The 19,654-nt window shown below is 37.5% G+C and overlaps 1 protein-coding gene across 2 annotated transcripts in view; it reads right to left on the minus strand.

The window, feature by feature from the left end:
- BAZ1A (bromodomain adjacent to zinc finger domain 1A) overlaps positions 1 to 19,654 on the minus strand; it is a 91,036-nt gene that overhangs the window by 33,421 nt on the left and 37,961 nt on the right. For both annotated transcript variants that reach the window (XM_044436685.1, XM_044436686.1), the window contains 9 exons: positions 14,268 to 14,546; positions 12,241 to 12,384; positions 11,707 to 11,808; positions 10,595 to 10,682; positions 9,231 to 9,362; positions 8,657 to 8,753; positions 6,366 to 6,520; positions 3,861 to 3,956; positions 719 to 857 (listed from right to left, as the gene is read on the minus strand). In XM_044436685.1, the coding sequence (XP_044292620.1) occupies positions 719 to 857; positions 3,861 to 3,956; positions 6,366 to 6,520; positions 8,657 to 8,753; positions 9,231 to 9,362; positions 10,595 to 10,682; positions 11,707 to 11,808; positions 12,241 to 12,384; positions 14,268 to 14,546 (1,232 nt within the window). The remainder of the gene's footprint in view (positions 1 to 718; positions 858 to 3,860; positions 3,957 to 6,365; positions 6,521 to 8,656; positions 8,754 to 9,230; positions 9,363 to 10,594; positions 10,683 to 11,706; positions 11,809 to 12,240; positions 12,385 to 14,267; positions 14,547 to 19,654) is intronic.

Raw genomic sequence — 19,654 nt, forward strand, 5'->3', positions numbered from 1 at the left:
ACCAAACTGTACCATGTCTGCCTTTCTACAAGCCCCATTCCCTTCTAACCTATCCTCTGGGGGAAGGGAAAACTTTCTCTAGCTCTTTGATACTTCCTCTATTTCTCTTACTTTCTTTGCAAAGCAACTCTTCCCCCATGTATACAAACTAGATATGCAAGGTATTATTTCCTGCTGATTCATTTTTCAGCTAACCAGTGCCAGCATGAGGACCTGGAGCTTTCATCCATGTAAAGTTACAAATATGCTGACAACCTGGCTTTTCTGTCCAATGTAGTTGATGACTACTGTAAATGGTAAAATTAATATTCAAAGATACATTAAAGGCTTTATAAATATTATGCCAGATTACACACATGAACCAATTGCACAGAGAAACCTCCATGTGAACATGAATTGGGCTATATATGAAAGTTCACAGGCACAGCAGTAATCATGATGGCAGTTTTTGTAGCTATCATCACCACAGAAATAGATTCACACTATCTGCACATACAGCTGGTTTCACACAAATTCACCTATATGTAATTCAATACATAGAGGAAAAACACTTTTCAAGGAGACAGCCAGTTCATGCATGTGAATTGGCTTTAAACTGAAGTGAAATCTTTAAACAAATTGTCATGAATGTCCACAGATGAGAGAAAGTGTGTAGAAAGTTGCAGAGCTTAAAGCAAGACACCAAACCTCTCCACTACCAGATACACCAGATACATACCTAAAGTTACTCCATCAGGAAACTCATCTTGAAGATCAAAGAGTTCCCCAAAAGCATGGAGAAACTCCAATACCATAACAGCATCACCAAAGATCTCAGGAGGTAGTCTGGTTTTCACTGGAGTTGGAACTGGAAGTTCCTGTGATGCAAAACAACACAATTATATGTGAAATGAACAATTAAGAATATAGGTCTCATGAATCTGAAATGCAGATGTAGAGCTTCTATCCATACTGTCATAAAATTGAGTCCTAAAAATATGTCTATTCAAGAGAAAAGTGTTTAGCAATTCACAGCTTCCAATAAACTTAGTTTTTTACACTCTGTTTTATATAGGAAATAGTTAGGACTAACACTGTATGTACTAATTTTCCTAAGGAAAAGGTAGCTCTCCAGTTAAGGAAAATCAGGCTATATTTATTATGTTTTTATTTGCAAGTGAAGTGAAAACTAAGTAGGGAAATCAGCCAAGCAGTTCTACTCCTAATGGGGACACTTTTGTCCAGTCGATTATCCCCTTCCCCACTTACATCTAATAAGCTTCTTGAGACACAACAGCGGGATGATCAGATGACTGGCATTGCTCCTTTCCATGGTGCTGCCTAGATGATTGCTTTCCCCTTGTGCCTTTAAGTGGATCAGGCATCCCCTGCCCCAGTGGTTCTCTCTGGAGCAGGAGAGTGTGCCTAATCAGCTCCCCTGGCATCTTTGGTACACTTCAGGGCCTTAGCCCTGTTTGTAACAGTAGAGACTGCTCAATAGCTATGGTGAGCAGAACTTGACTCATGATTGTTACTGTCCAAGAGAAGAGCCTTATTCCACCCTGTGTAGACCCCTATGATATTTGCATGGAGGAATGAGAAGGAAGGAGGTGAGGGGGAAAGGAGGAAAACAATCATATGTATGTATGTATGCCTTTAAATATTATTATACCACCCCATTCCCATATGCTCTCAGCAGTTTATAAGAAATTAAAACCAAAAGTGAGAAGACTGACTAAGACAACATATTAAATAAAACTGACATGAGAACTAAGGTTGCTGGAAGAAATATGTCTTTAACTCCCTCTTAAAGGTGAGAAATCTGATGTTTCTCTCCCAGCAGACCATGTTGTGGCTTGGGGCAACCACTGAAAAAGTCCTGTGGATAGCTGACAATAAATTTACAGAAGCAGACTTCAGAAGATTATCCCCAGAGGATCTTAGCTAATGAGGCAGAATGTATGGGCAAAGGCAGTCCTGAAAGGATTTTGGACCCAAGCTATGAAAAGCTTTCCTGGCAACTCTATCAAATAGGTGATACGTGGTGTTTGCATGATGTTCCAGAGACCAGCCTGGCTGCCATATATTCTACTAGTTGCAGTTCCCAGAGCAGGCACGAAGGTTGCCCTACATAGAAGGCATTGCAGAAGTCAAGCCTAGAAGTTACTAACATGCGCACTACTGTATTCATTTGGTGGTTTTATTTATTTTATTTTTATTTATTAAAACATTTTTATGCCGCCCCATTCGCCGAAACTGGTTGGGCTCAGCATGGTTGTTGGGTACTTTGTGGCAACTCATTGTGGTAATTTACCATGATGGGTGGCTGTGATATAAGACCTGTTCTCTATCTGCTAAGCCAGCTGGATACTTTTATCCTGTTTTTCCTACCCTACCTCTTGTGCCCTAGTTTCTTCACTTCCCTATTCAGTGGCTTGTAGCATTTCAAGATCCATTCCATGTTCCCTTCAGCAGAACTATTCATTCCCAATGAATCAGGTGGAGATGATAATTCTTCATTGGCCTGATGAGTCTTAGTAGCTTCCACATCACAATTTTAAAAAATGCTTCAGAAAGACAACACACTTCCTAAGATTACGCCTGGCACATGTAATCTGCACACCTGCCTTTGTGTCTTTCATTGGGACATCTTTGACCACCAGCATGTATCAGTTTGTCTCCAGGTTCTTGCTTAAATTCCTCCTATCTACATGTGTCTGATTATGCATCTTGAAGTTCTGTGCAGCATGGAATGCTAACTCTACAGGTGGCCTAGAATTACCCTCATGGAAATAGCCTAGTACCTTTGCCACTGGCAAGGAACCTTTCCCACGTTTCTTGTTCCTGTGTAGTACACAATTCTACTTCCCAGACTCTTACTCTGTTTTATTCCTCTTTCTTCCAAAATCTTCCCCTTCTGGTGCTTTTTTCCAGAGGGCCTTTGGCCTCCCATCCAATAACATTTCAGCCTCTCCGAAAATGGAAGTGTGACTCAAGCTCTCTTCCAAGGAGAGCTAATAGCTTGTACTTGCTGCAGGTACAGTAAATACTGCCTCCAGACAGGAAAACATACCCTGTAGGTGACTGGAATACATCTCGTAGTGACCACAATGCTAGGATCTCCAGATGACTGTGTGTGTGTGTGTTTAATTCCCTCAACCTTCCCACACTCAACTCCCACCTAAAACTCTTGTTTGTGCACTTTAGTTGCTTACTTCCAACACAGCACACCATCTCTGATTATTCCCAGCTATTGGAATAGTATATTATAATTTCCCCAAACAAGGGAAGCCACTGAAATTGTATGTGATAACCATATACTAGATTTACAAGTTGCATATATATCTCAGACAACTTTGTGTAACTACACATCTGTAAGAGTTATTTTATTTTATTTTGCATAAGGGCAAGGTAAAAAGCTGGGTTGAAAAACAAGCTGAGAGAGTAAAAGATTGAGAAGCAGAGACTGATAGAATGTTTTAAGGATCTGAAGTAATAGGAAGACACTAGGAAGAAAGACCCAAGGCACCCAAAATGGGAGTTGGAAAAGAACCGTGGAAAATGGCAGGAGCTTCTCCTATATATACTTGAGGGAGGGAGGGGCAGGGCTCCCACCAAAACAAGCTTTGCTAGGAAAACCCTCCAGACAACAGGCCCCATGCAGGTAAAGAGCCCTTATGGCTAGTGGAGCAGAATAAAAGTCAAATAAATGTGATGCACAGAGACCATGAAAAAGAACCATATTGTTAAACATACCACATGGAATAGACTGCCTTAAAATAACGATGTTCATTTGATTTCCCACTTTCTATCTCTATCATGTCAAACCCAAGCATGCTGAAGAAACTGAACACATATATACATATTCTTAATCATATTACCTTAAGATCATCACATTCCATGTCTTCTCTACGCTTACTCCATTGTTTTAGATGTTCCTGATATTTCCGTTTTTCCTCACGAAGTTTCTCTCTTTCCTGCAGTTAAACAGAAAATTACTACCAGAGTAGCTACAAGAAACTGTGGCCTTACTTTAACATTAAACAAAGCTCTCAACGGTATTGAAGAACAATATTCTTGTGGCCAAATTCCTTAAACCCTAGCATTGTGCAAGAACTGGACACAAGGATAAAAGGAGTTCATTTTGTCCTCAGAGAGAGATTAAGTATTAGGAGAAATCTGCCACTCCAGTGTTTTTAGCTGAGCACATCTGTCTGAGGTCTGTGAATATGGTCAGTTTCTCACCACCATTGGCTGAATCTCTGTCTCCTTGACTTAATCTATGAGAGCCTATTCTTTCTCCTCCATATCTTCTCTATTGTAGTTAGGTCCAAAGATCTGTCAGAGAAGCATCAGATCAGGAATAGAACTGTGTATTACTCAAAACTGCTGCCCTCCAATCAAAACTGAAAAAAGTCAGTGTCAACAGTGTATTTTAATCTCAAATTGTAACCCAAGAATGAAGGTATTATCATTGCCTTTAATTAAGCTGAGAGCTAAGATAAAAGGTGGGGCTTGAAGCCACTGAACATTCAGAATATTTTACACTAAAAGAAACCTCATTGCATGCTGTAAGATAAATACTGTAGTCTCTCTCTCACACTTTGTTCCTATTTTGACTCCTTTGCTTCTCACTACAGAGGCAGAGACAAACTGCCACTGCCTCCCCAACTGGAACTCTGTTTCTTGGTTTTTTCCTGAGATTTCTCTGGGTTTGCACATCCTTTCACCAAGTTTTTGTTTATTATGGGGAGAAAAATCCAAGCCTCTCCACCACAGTGCTTTCTTTTTCAAACTATGAGAGATTATTTTTTAAAAAAATATTGTGTTTTCTTCAGGTTATCTGAAAACATAGTAGTCAAAAGAAATTATGCATCTTTTGGCTATTTAAAATTATTCTGAATAGGCAATCTCTCTTTGTGGTAATATGAGAATTAAGCTTCCTTGTAAAGTTTAACTGCACAGCTGCTCTGTGAATCTGAACTCAAAAGTGCTGTCAGGTAATAACTCCCCTGAATTTCCATCCTTATGCAAATTTTCCATCCACTTACACCCATGAAAACCTCTTTTATCACAGTTAAGCATCTCCTCTTCTAGCTTTAGTGACTTTATTGTATCCCAAACCCACTTTTTACTCAAGCAGCCACATTGCCCAAGAACTTGCTCATTAGCAGCACCAGCACCACCCTAAAATCTCCCAAGTGGATCCCACCCATGTCCATCTTCCTTCCTTCCCTTTTCTTTCCCATATTTAGATACACAGGCATGTGTGCACATGCATGCTTATTAGGAAACTATATTGCATATGTTCTCTATCCCCTTTTGGGACTGCTAGCATCCTTGTACTTTTGCTTCAACTGGTAAATTGTGGCTTTCAGAAAGAGATTATTTTTTTCTTTTGCTTTAATTTTTAATAAAAATTGTATGATTCTTTGAGTCCTTGTCTCTGGGACTCAGAGTTAAAGATTCCATCCACCTGTTTGGGATCCATGTCAGTTGTCACATGCATTTTTTATATTTTACAATGCAAAATATAAATAAAAACCTTACAGTTAGAATAAAAGCATATAACATTATACATGCAATTAAAATAAGCCATTAAAATGTTCACCCCATCACCAGGACCACTGGATACACTGGATAGTGTTGAAAACACTATCAAAAATTCTTTCAGAAGCTTTTACCTTCCAAAATTGTAATGACTCTTCTGAAGGCTTTAATCTTTTCCCTTTTCTTAGTACATTTTCAATAAATGTACCTCAAATCTCATTAAAAATATTTTTCTTTATATACCCTTTTCTCACTTTGATATCACAAGTTAATTTATCATTAATAGCTATATCCCATCCCTCTCTGTACCAATCCCCAATTGATAGTTATATTTTACTTGCCATTTCTTAACTATGATTACTCTCTCAGCTGTTGTTAAATTTATTATTAATTCTTTATTGTCACATGCATGTTAGTCAGTACAAATGCTAACATTCCTATTTCAATCTGTATGAAAGAACATCTATGTGGCTAGGTAGTATTTATCACAACACAACACTGCTTATATTGAGATGTGATTATAGTAATATTTTTATGTAGTTTGCTTGAAAATTAAAATTGTAACTATAATTTAGACTGTTACCTTGTGCTATCCAGGGTGCTTGGGAAAATGATACAACATTGAAATAGGAAGGTATTTATCTGAAATAGGTTTGTATCTGCAACCTAACATTGCTAACATATACAAACATATCACTGCTGTCTGTTTGCCTCTACCCTCAGCCCCAAGATTCTAATTCTAACTAGTAGGAACCTCTAAATGCAGCTACAGAATATGACAGTCATTGCCATTTCCAGTCCATAACTATCAGGATCCAGGGTGGAGAGTACCTGACCTTTTCCTTTTCTATTTTGAGTCGCTCCTTCTCTTCTTTCTTCTTTAGTCTTTCTTCTTCCACGATCTTCTTTAGTTCTTCCTTCCTTTTTTCTTTATCTTCTCTCTCTCTCTTTTTTGATTCCATAGCATTTGCCTTCTCCTTTTTTAATTTTTCTTTTTTTCAAAAGATATGGAAAACCACAGTTTTTTTAAAAAAATAATTTACATAGACTACACACTTAGAACAAGTTCTCAAAGAAAAACAAATGGCTGAATAAATTTATTTTTTCACCCTACTCCAATATATAAAATGTTAATACAATTCAAAAAAATTATATAGTTTTTAAAACCATATCAAAACAAGCAAAATGTTGAGGTTTCCTGTTTGCCATTTGTCTAATTTCTGTGAGCAAAAACTACTCCCAGGTAACAAAGCAAGTTCCCATGATTCGTTCTGGCCTTAACAATTACATGAAATCTGTCTTTCAAAAACAATGTCATTGAACACCTGTAGCATGCAGTCCTGTACTAAACAGCCTTATGTTCAGAAGGCGGCATAAAACAAAATGACTGCCATAAGGATTGCACTGTAGAAACGCAGCACTGTTGGTGATTGTTCATGCAGGCACGATTCTTATACTCTGGGAATATCAGGAGGATAAAAAAGTGGTGCTGTGGGAAAAAATGGCTAGGGCCAGACAGCTACTATTTTTTATTTATGTTTGTCCTCTTACAGCATGTGCTGTTTAGGCAATGTAGAATAATTACATTTAAAAAACAGTAAATGAATAAAAATCAAATTCAATGCTAAAATCAAGAACCAGGACAAAGAATAAAACAATCCCACACAAAGCAACCTAGTCATTTAAAGGGAACCTTATAAGACACCAATCAACCACCATTAATACAGAGAAAGTAACTGCTATTTACAGTATTGTTTATAACCTGACAAACTGGATTTTCTCTTGATCACATTATTAGAAGTAATGCCATGCAGTAGGAATGTGCACATATATACTGCCTCTGAGGTTAACAGCAACCTTAACTGTGAGTCTTTGATTTGACAAACAATAACAATTAAGCAAGACTAACAGGCAAGTGCAACCTGGGGTGCTTCCACAGAAGGAGGGCTCCTGATGCTACCAAGCAGAAGTAATTGAGCAATCATTCCATCTGTTTTTGCCTTAATATATTTTATGCAGTAAGGCTGAAGAAGCCGTGGGAAATCATAGTATGGTTACAAGTGGGAGATGATTTTGTGTGGACCCCCAATAAAATTTCGTGAATGATTGTTTTTAAAAGCTGCATCAGAAATCACCCCTAGCTATCTATGACTCCAACCAAGAAGCAGTGCCAAACATATGGTAATGGTTTACTAGAAAGCAAGGCCCAATGAAATCAGAGATTTCTTGCTAAGTTTAAATTGTTTAATTTATCTTTAGATTAAGATAAGGTATATCCTCTTTCTGTTAAGTATACATTGTTACAGGCAACCACCAACATGCAAATAAAGTATAACAAAACAATAGCACCACCATGAACACTAACAGCAGTGCAGCAGCTAGTTAAAACATCGATTTTTACATGAAACTAAAAAAAAGCTTCCTTAAAGAAAACTATCTTAATAGCTGTCAAAAGATAACATTATAATGAAGCTGTAGAAGACTCTCCTGGATGAGGGTTCCACAGCTGAGGCACAGACTCAGAAAATGTCCGCTTTTGATACTGGGTCATACTAGTTTCTCTGTTAGAAGATTACAACAATAAGAACTGTTTCCAGAGGGATAGCTGTGTTAGGGTGCAATCCTATGGCCTTCCATCATTGTGTGTGGGAGGAGGAATAGGATTATTTAGACCCACACCTCTGCAGTCCTGCAACTTTGAAGGAGGGATTTCAAATGCAGAACCCTATCCTCCCCTTCGTATAGCATGGAAAAACCAATGCTGGCTGCCTCCCCAAGGTCATAAATTAGCCTCAGAGAACACTAAAGGGATAGGCTGGGGGTGAGGCTAGGAGGAGAAAAGGCTGAGGCCAACAGCCAGCTAGTTAGTTGTTGAAATGTAGGGTGCAAGGCAGCAGAAATCACTGTCAATGCACCTTGCACCCTTCACTGGATATGCACAAGGCTTACATGCATCCAGGACAAAGCATTAGATTATGCCCTAAATTTGTCGCAATGAAAACAAAGGATTTTGTTAGTCTTCAAGTTGTCACAAGATTTTAAGTTTGTTATTTTTAAGCAGAAGTCACCCATGATGTATGCTTTTTCATCCAGGAAAAGATTATTCATTGTCCAAGGATGAACTTACCTATTGTCATTTCTTCTTTTTCTTTTTGAAGTCTTGCCCTTTCTTTTGCTGCATTGCTTACATTTCTAGGACTAAGTTGTTCTGCAGCCTTACTTTCCTGAGGACAAAAGCACAAGATAAAGGGAAATAATTGATAACTTGAATCTTTTAAGTTTTATAACTAATGACAAGTTCTAATTTAATTTACAGTTAAATGTATTCTAAGTCAAACTAGAAATGATAAATACATGACAAATTAAGAAAACTGGAAAGATGTTCATTCTCTGTTGCAATAAGCTTTGATTATTTTCCTGTAGCATTCCAAATATGAGCAGCAGGTTGGTCCAACATCTATCTTGAATCTGGGAGGCCTGGTTTCAAGACCCACCACTGTCCATGGTTTTCCAGGGCTTTGGTGAATTTCTCTCTCTCCTTGTATTATATTACCAACTTAAAATGGGAAAAACAGTGACTTACTTCAAGGAATTAGCAAGGCAGTTTACACATTGAAATACTATACAAATTAGATTGGTCATTTTAGATATAATTCACAAGTATAGTTTGTCAGAAAGCAGAGATGGACTGCATAACTTACATGACCATCTGACATCATGTTTGAAGGCTTCCGTCGCCTGTTTGAAGGACTGAAGACAAAAGTAGGTGGGTCATCAGGAAAGAGGTAGGAAAAATTCTGCTCTGTTATCTTGTATTTTGCAAGTGATATTGCCTTGAAAAGGAGAGGAGAAAACACAATGTGTTGTTGGTTATTCCAGGCCTTACATATACACCCTGGTTATTGTTTTAGCTACTGTTCTATCAGATCAAAAGAGAAAAAAGCATTCTGTTCTTGCCACTGAAATGAAGTATCTCTACTAAATGGCACCATTCTTGAGTAAGTACCATTGAAATAGAAAGCAGACAAGTCTATTTGAGTTTGGAACATTATCTTTTGTAAGGGCAGAAATACTTGAAAAAGTACATATAAATGCCTCATTTTCCCCATTTTATACTAGAATGTAACAGCAGTGCACAATAATTAGACAATGAATTTTGGCTAATAAACAAAAGAAGGATGAGTTACCAACACATACATGAAAATTTCTAGAAGGAATATTAGTCTGTTGCCACAAAAACAATTAACTGGAGCAGGATAACTGAAGCATTTAGGTTTGACTGCTTCCTTCTGTCTTTTTGTCACTTAATGTAATGCCCTCAGTTTTTAGGTATATCATCATTGGGTGTTAGCTTGTAAATTTAGATCTAGTAGTAAATAAAATCAGTCTGCCTGAAATTGTATGGAAGTATGCAAAGGAATCCAAGCATACAAGGAAGTGGACATGCAACAGGGCAACATGATTTACTCTCACAATTTATTTTCAAAATTTATATATGCTATTCTTCAATTGGAAAATTTTAACAGCATTTCATAAAAGTTAAAATAAAAGCATCAATTCAGTAATAAGTAGTAATGGCCCTGCCATCAGAACAGATGAAAATGTAACTGCAACTAAACTGATCATCATCAAAAAATGCAAGAGTGCTCAATATTCATTGCCCATAGTATAATGTAAGCCAAGCTCTATTTTATCAGTCAGTGTAAAAGAATTGCCCAGAGTCCATAGAGCTGCCTTCATTGTACAATGTACTCTTTCTGTACATTGTACATCAGAAAGAACAAATCAAAAGTTAAAGATAGGATATTTTCCTAGCTAGATAACAAACACAGGAGAAGTTAATTATAAATTAAATTATAAATAAATGTTTATGTTGTACAATATCCACAAAATAATCGAAATAACCCCCCTTCCAGATGTATTCAATTTAGTAGAGGGGGAAAACAAGTCACAAGCTAAATCACTGAAAGTGCACACCATAGCCAGTTTCAGACAAACTGATTAAAATAAGATCAACCATGTTTTTATTTCCCAGCTTGATCTCAACTTTAACTGCTTTGATTACCTTAATTTTAACAATGCCATCATGGGATTCACAATGCTGCTTCAAAAAGAGCTTAAGTCTGTCACGAGAAAAAAGATGTTTCCTCCGACTATGATGCAGATGAAAAAGAAAAGGGACACACTACATTAAAGTTGCTCAGTTTAATTTTTAGTTTTCAAAAGAAATTCAGATTTATAGCCTTTTAGGCAACTACTGTTCTAGGCTTTTCTAATAAGAGCTACAAATATCAAAGCATCCATGAAATTTAGAGTAATAACCAATCTGTATTTATAATAACTGAGTCTACCATAAAGCTGTTCAAACAGAGGATTTTCGAGTAGTTGATGACACTTTATTTCAGGTTAAATCATTCTGTGCACTCAGAATCAAGTTATCATAGTGTTGTTTTCTTGTGTGCGTTTTTTTAATTAATGGGGGGGAGTTGGCAGTGTCACAATTTAGAGAATTCTACAACAGAGTCTTTTCAAAGGCTTCTATTATCATAAGGTAAACAAGCAGTACATTTACTAGTTGTACTGTCATTATTAATACGTTCCGTACTTTAAGGTCAACATAAAAATGTCTAACACTAATGAAATACTCTCTCTTGTTTCAAGCTAAGTACAGTCACCTCTAGGGAAATAAACTAGCACTATATAATTGCTACTAATGGAAGGATTTGGATACAGCAGAGAATCTTACTGCCAAAAGGCTACAGGAGGCATATTTTCGTGATTCTTCCTTCTTGTGCAGGGGTCTCAAACTCAATTTACCTGGGGGCCACTGGAAGTAGAGTCTGGGTGAGGCTGGGCCGCATCAAGTATTCCACCACTGCGGTGGTGGTGGGCCGCTCATCCTGCGGCCGGCCCAGGCGCCGCTGGCACTTTGAAGGCTGCAGGGCCCCTCCCCCGTGCCCTGCCCATCCCAGCAATTGGCCTGCGGGCCGCGAATTTGAGACCCTTGTTCTTGTGCAATCTCCCAATTCCAAATAGTCCCACAAGCCTCCATGGCATGTTTTCAGAAGGTGTAATAATGGGAAAGCTACACATGTTGTCTTCCTATTTCTGCCAGAGAATCTGGATCCAACTCTACATTTATACACAGGCAGTAGGACCATATCTAGTGCTGCTTACCATATCTGAGAAGCTTTCACTGTAACAGATTCATACAGTTGTTTCTTTATAGGCTTCACTTTATACTTGAACAAGGATGGATCAGTTATGGCTTTTTCTTTCCTAAACATAAAGATCAATTATTAATTTTCCTCCTAAAAGCAATACATCTCAGCACCACTTGTTGTGTACGTGGAATTAACTACTTGAGACAACAAGGCAGAAAGTACAAGGCACAATCTCATAACATTGAAGTTTGAGTTTAGACAGCAATTCTAAAACCAAATGGTTGCCCTGAATTATAGCAGGGAAAATATGTAATTATACACAATTCCAGACAAACATAGCACACATAGGCATATGGCTGACAGCCTTAAGGATATGCAAAACAAAAGCACATGATGCAGGTGGTTTATCAGATTTTGCAATGTTGCATTCCTCTTACTCAGTAGGTAACAATGGCTATATAGAATTACAGGGAAAGATTTTATAAATATTTTGGTAGAGTTTTAAAACTGCATTTGTACTTTTAAAATAAAACTTTAAAGTTCTTACCCATTTTGTGCAGAACTGGTATCCAAGTCTGAATCATCACTATCACTTATAACAATGGTGACTCCATCTGCACTGCTGACATGACCATTAGCCATTCCATTGTGACATAGTGGTGCTTTAACTTCCAAAATTTTACAGTGCAATCTAGAACAAAGAAAATGTAAAAACAGTCATTGCCATTTCCAATCCATAACTATTTACAATCAAGAATATTTTCATTCCCAAAACCCCCAAAAAATTAGGAAGCAGTATCAAATTCAAAGGGTGGATTAACTCATCCCTGGATATTCTATCCATTTAAATTCAATTACTTTCATCACACACACATACATGTGCAAACAAACACATGGTTCTAAAGGAATTATGAGCTAGATCCCAAGAATCTAGTGGAAGGAAAATCGTCACTAGTGCCATTTTGCAAATGTTTTTACGAGCGCTAGGGAAAGAGGCTGCAAGGTACTATAGTAGGCAGATGTTACAGATATTCTTGTGCTTTTGCAAGTTCTTGCAGTACTAGAATTCTTTAGATTTTCATTTTTCTCATGTGATCCTCCAGTTTGTATTGCAGGGTTTTTTTTTTTTTTTTGGTGAATGATAGGCACTATCCATGTGTAGAAGGCAGCTCTTGAATTCAGTCCATTGTTAGGAGAGCGGCAATTTCCCTCTGCACGAATGCATATGCGATACATTTAGCCCACTGTTAATATCTTATTATGGCAGTCAGGCTTTAGGTGTTTATGTGGAAAGGGGAGGGTTTGTGTATTGGCTGTTGGCGCATAAAATCTCCTCTTTTATCCAAATGCCAGGGAAATAGCTTAAATTAGTATCTATTTTGTTACTTAGAAAATAGGCATTAAAATACATCTTATAGAAATAAGGAAAAATTAAAGGATTTTATGTTGCTTCAGAATCTACCCTTGTGAAAGATCATCCCTTATTATAGTTGATGACCCAAATAAACAAGGATAACATGATTGTTATGGATCTAATCTAATGATGGCCTGCTTTATTTCCTGACACATTTTAAGGCTCCATTTGGTGTTTGTACATCCATGTTATCTACAAACAAACACAAAATACATGGTTGAAGTTGATAGTTTGATTTTTAAAGAAAATGATGCAATAATTCCTTGTCGTTAATGTTGCACTTGCAAACACATTACCATTTAAAGTATAGGATAGGCCTTGGCAACTGCCAAGGTAGAATTTGTTTGGTATGTTGAGGCTGGGCATTGAAACAGCTGGTTCTTCAGTTCAGTTGAGATTATTTAATGAATGCAACTAACTGAAGAGCCTAGGAAGGGGTGTGTGGAATGTGGACAGCAATGATTTTACTTGAAACCTTATTTTCTATTCCCAGAAGGTACGTAAATATCTAGGGACAGTAGCAATGGGGTTCCTTTATATCAGCCCTGATTTCTGAGCTAGCCAACTGAGTTTGACCATACAAACAGCATTCACGTATGGATGGATAGATGAACAGTATAGTGTTAAAAAAACAACCAAACAAATTAATGGAAAGGATCTATGAGTGACTAACCATGGAAAACAGAACTGGCACTTTTATGTTTACAAGTCATACAGTGCTGATTATCCAGGACCTGATTGTGAAATTTTTTGACAAATGATTTTGTTCACTATTGGAAACTGAATGCTGGATTAGATTGTTCAAATTGATACAATAAAACAATTCAATATTTATGTTGATTGTAGTCCTAGACTGATTGAGTGTAAAGTAATTTCCCAAATGGTGAGCGCTTTAAGAGCATGTTATAGACCATCATGCACTCCTGTCTCTTGTGTGAACTGTTCCTTCACTTCCATGATTCCATTCAAAATATTGCAAATAAGGAAAACAAGAACTGGATCAAAGAATATGAGTCTAGTTGCTAATACAATCAAAGATTCTAACATACATTACCAAGCAAGTCCATCTAAAATTAAGTGGCTTAGAGGCTGGCTCTTGATTTTGTTTTCTTTTTAGAAGAGAAATAAATATATCTATTCAATCTAGCCCAGATGCTTACCTTTCACCATTATTCCTAAGTACTTCCACAATTTCACCAACAAAATAGCGGTCCTTGATATAAGCAAATATGTCATCACACGCTTCATGAAGTCGTGAGCGCTGAGTCAGTGTAACTAAGTATAGGACTGGAACAATAAGTGGTTCTGGAAAGTTTTGGAGATTTTCTCTGGCTTTCTTTTCTGATTCTAGTGCTTCTTGATAGGTGAGTCCAGGTTTTCCTGTGACAGCACAACTCCACACAAGGCTATTACATAGAATGGTTCGTTCAAAAAAGTCACTGCAAGAAAGAAAGTTAAAATAACTACACTGAACTGTACATGTCAGCTATCAATCACTAAGAACAAAATACAAAAAAAAATAAGTGTTTCTATATCCTGCTGGCTTCAGTGCTTAATTGTATTCTACTGTTTGCCTTTATTTATTACACTTATGGTCTTTCATTCCTCCAAAGAGCTTTGGGTAGTACATGGTTCTCCCCAGTTGCACACTGATGTTCACAACAATGCTGTGAAGCTATGGTTCCTCCCCAGTTGTTACTCATTAGCAATCACACTGTACCACCAGCATTTGAATTTGATAGCCAAATCCAAATTGGTTAAAACAAAACCATAAATCCTTGAGGAGTATTTCTACACCCATCTGTTTGCCCAGCTGTATTTTCACTTACCATTGTTCATCAGCTGGTAGTTAAAATAATTGTAATGAATTGTACAAAGTGAGTTTTAAGATAGACTTGCTTGCAATTAAATGCACCAGGGCTGGGTTAAAATGCAAAGTGCCATTTTTAAATGTATCACTTCACTCACTGGTTGTTCTGCTACTAGAGATGTTAGGTATTATTTTACTGGCTATTTTTAATTACAGTTTATCTTTCAGTAGTTTTCCCCTCTTTTCTCAATTTTCAGGGTGGGAAATAATGAATTCTAGTTGGTTCTTAGAACAGCATCTAAGAATGATTCCATGAAGCTTAAGACAGAAAAAAATCCTACACTCCCAACATTCCTGTGTTGGCTGGGGAATGGTGGGAATTGTAGGACCCTTACCACTGTAAATGTGCACACAACCAAAATGTTTAAAACCATCAACACACATTGGTAAGAGAGGGAATGAACTGTACACCAAAGATTCAGCAATGGCACCCACAGCTAATAATGAGGAACCCCAAGCTTGCCGTTACACACATTCCGAATGTTCAACAGCCCACTACTTTTCTTATGTAATCCTTTCTATTCTGAATCAAGAGGTTTTGTTTGTTTGTTACTGGTGTGTTCCCTTTATGACTTTACCCACTTCCTTTTCCTACAGTAACTGCTTCTTCACATATGCACACATACACACACACACCCTCCCTTTTAAGAACATTAAGCAAAATTGTGCCTCTGTCCTCCCTCATGGTCAAATAAGCTGGCCTCTCAAGTTGAAGGGCACCCAACTGCAACATCTTAAGAAGTTAGCTATCCTTAGTCTATATATGTGTCTAAGCGGTAAATAAGGTAAATTGTTCACATTAATGTTGTGCGTGTGTTGTTGCCATTTAAGTGTAAGCATGCACCACAACATGGGGAGGCAGAGAAAACAAAGTAGAAAGCAGGAGTGAAACTGGCAGCTAGAAGGGGAGTTCAACCTGTCCTCCTTGCTAAAGTGCTTTAGAAAAAACCTATTTCTGAAGTGTCTTTAATACACTGATCAGAAAGCATAATAGTAACTGACATTTTATCACCACGTTCATAAAAACATTTTAAAGTATTCATAAATTGAACCACCTGACCCTCCCATAAAATAAAAAGAGGACTACTCTTTTTTTTAATTGGCTCTCAGGCCCCCTCTAGTATATGGCAGGACACAGATATTATCAACATGCAATTTGCAGAACACATGTTACATGGATGATCTCTGAATTAAGAAAACAATTTTAAAATAGTTATGGATATTTTAGAGCTATGTAAATGAATAACAAACCCATGAGTTTGTACAATCAACTTGTTTTTTTATGGGGGGGACTGAAATTATCTTACATCTTATTTATGGCTTTCAGGGATTATGTATTACGATTTCCCAATTTAATTTCTCAAATACTGTCAGTTTTTTATACATTCTTGGGAAAACTTGGTTTAATACAAGCAATGCATTTTTATACAAGTAGATCTTGGTAGGCAGCAAGGGTGGAGTGATCAGTCTCTTTGCAAAATACCCTAACCCTTTTATTTAGCTAGAAGTGCAATATGTGCTAGGAATACAGGAATTGTGGTGCCAATTGTTGGAGAAGCAGTTTACTTCCTTACAGTATTGACAAAATTAGAATTTCTTTATATTAGTTCCCCTAAATCCCTTTCTCCACCAAGAATGGCAAATACAACAATCTGAAAATTGGCTGACATCTGTCTTTACTGCATGCAAGACTGTATTGAAGGTGGAAGGCAATATGAAGGAGCTGGATAGAAAAAGAAAGACAAATTAGTCTACTTTGCTGCTAGTCGCGAAGTTGTGTCAACCCATCACAACCTCATGTTAGTCTATGTTAGTACAATTGAATGGCAGAGATTTTTAATTAGGAAGAGCTTTTCTCAAATTCAGGATAAGCTAGATTGCTTTTCTGTAGCAGCATGTTTGTTGACTGCATTGCCTGGTTTCAAAACTTGGCCAGGAGTGCCTTGGAGCTGTTTCTTCTTGTATACTGGTCTTTGGATACAATTCTATTTTTATTAGAAATAAAATGAAATTGAACTTATACTCACTGTATCTTACATGGGATACTAATTCTGGGATACAGTCTCAACATTGCCTGAACAGAAAATTGCTTGTCGGGGAGAGTTAATGCATTATCTTCCCAGTAGGTCAAAAGCATTCCAGGGTGAAAAGTCTTTACATGACAAGGAAAGGTCATCAAAGAGAAGCCAAAACAAGTCTAACCCTCTCTGTATCCCAAACAGATGCAATTCAATACTCAACAACACATTACTTTTAATATGTAGCTTGCAGCTATTTCTACTCTTTTTTAAAACTCAGAATTACAAGGGAATCTAGTGTGGGATAGGGAGGGCTTTAACCTTTTCCTTCCTGCTGTAGTTCTAATTCAGAAGGGGGGCACAAAGACAGAAGATAATTAGGAGCACTTGGGAACTGATCAGGTCAGGTCATTCTCATTCCAGGAATCATTTCAATCAGCATTCTGAATCATGTGAAAAGCATCAATGGATACTGGAACCTTTCCTCTTCATGCTCCGGATGTAAAGTATAATAATCACATTATAAAAGGGGGAAGGGCTAGCATGGTCTCCTCCTTGTAGGTTTTATATGCTCAGGAAATAATCAGGATCCATTAGACTCCTAGAATGAACCATTCTAACACGATGTTAAATTCCATAAACTGTTTAGGCTTAGGAATCTCTAGTACCATTCTTGAAACCACTCTGGCTAGCTGCGGAATGAAAACTGTTGGAAGCAGAGTAGGAAGTATAGCAATAAAATCTTGCACTGTTCCAACTACCATCTTTAGAAATGCACATTCAAAACATAAAAGCCACTGAATGGAGCATTTAAGTACAAGGATGGTAGCTCAGTCAAACAACTAATCTGGTCTACTGCTGTATAGGAACCTGGCAAACAAGCTGGGAAACATAACCCATTTCTTTGCAATATATGCAGGTAAGCATGCTTAGCCAGGATTAAGTCCTAGATCGCATCTATCTTTCCAGTCATCTGCCATGAATTCAAAACCATGGTTTCAATCCCAAGAGGTTATTGCCAAAGTAACCAGGACTCCACTGGATAAGAAATAATCAGTTGGTTCTGCATTATAGTCCATTCTTATATTTTTTTCCTAAATATTAAACTCATGGATCAAACAAGCTTCTGAGGTAGCAATGCTGATACTTCTATGCTCAATACCTTACCATTCTCTTATGGCTGAGCAAGGAATAGAGAAACATAAAAGTTCAAGGTGTATAGAAGTCTCATGATAATTGGAAATACACTTTAAAAATATATTTTGTAGAATTTGTGGATAATATTGCAGTGTATGTACATTTCTTTGTTCTGGACAGAACTGCCAGATCTATTTGATAACTGGTACCACCTTGGGGGTCCATATTACACAAATTCTTTTCAATCTACATTGGTTACCAGTTGTCACCTGGGCTCAATTCAAAGTGTTTGTTTTGCCATATAAAGCTCTAAACAGCTTAGGACCTGGGTACCTAAAGGACTGCCTTCTCCTGTACATACCTGCCTGACCACTAAGATCTGGACAGGAGGTCCTTCAAATGGAGCCATCAAAGAGGTTAGGGGGTGGCAAACAGAAGGACCAACTTCTCGGTGGCTGTCCCGCACTTATGGAATGAGCTCTGCAGAGAAATTCATTCTGCACCAACACTGTTTTCCTTCCAACGCCAGGAGAAAACACTTCCCTTTTCTAGGTATTTTAATCAATAAATTTTAACAGTTAATTTTAATGTTTATATTAACCATCATCTTGGTTGTTCCCCCAATAGTTTTTGTATTGACCTATTTATTGCTGTTTTGATATTAACTATTTAATGTTTTCCTGTATTGGATTTTTTTCCTTGTTTTTGATGAGTGTCTTATTTTAAATATTGTAAGCCGCCCAGAGACTCCATTTGGAGTAGGGGGCAGCATATAAAAGCATAAATAAATCAATAAATCTGAGCTATCTCTCGCCTCTCTCTTTCTCTACATATTGACTTGACCTATTTCTGCTACATCCTTCTTGCTAGTGTGTGAGTAAAGCTAGTGCTGGATAGGATGTTCTATCATATTTACATTGCTTACAGTTTCAAAACAGTAAGCATTTGCCAAGAATACAAATCTAACTGTAAGTTCCCAGCACAAGAAGTCATCACAAGTGAATTTTCCCATGGAGCTTCTCATTGCAACAGCCACCATTGTATTTGCATCAGAGGCATACACTGTGCTTTTTGTTATGTGTCAACTCAGTGAGGATGGGTTGTTGGAGTAGTTGACAGGCCACCCAAAAACCATGGGTATTTTAGGGTTGTGAGTGGCTTGTTAACCACTCCAACAATCCACTCTCTCTGGGTTCACATGCATACCCAATGGAAAAATTAATCCTCAGTGGCTTCCCATTATGTGTCTCTGTATGCATGCTTTGATTCCATTGCAAAATTTCCCCATACAATTAGAATGACAGTCCTCTCTGTAGGGCTGTCTAGTTCCAGAAAGAGAAAGAAGGAACCTAGAAGTTGACCGTGGATGATCAGTACCTTGACAGCAAACTGAGCAGGCAAAGAACTTCCTTGTTCCCTGTCTTTCTCACTATGGCACTGCCTTTTAGCTGGTAACGGTATACAAATGTTAGTAATAAAATAATAAACCATAATATTGTTATTTTTATTGAAATTGAGCTAT

This window comes from Varanus komodoensis, unplaced genomic scaffold (assembly GCF_004798865.1).
Source record: "Varanus komodoensis strain SLA01 unplaced genomic scaffold, ASM479886v1 scaffold3, whole genome shotgun sequence".
NCBI classification, from domain to species: Eukaryota; Metazoa; Chordata; class Lepidosauria; order Squamata; family Varanidae; genus Varanus; species Varanus komodoensis.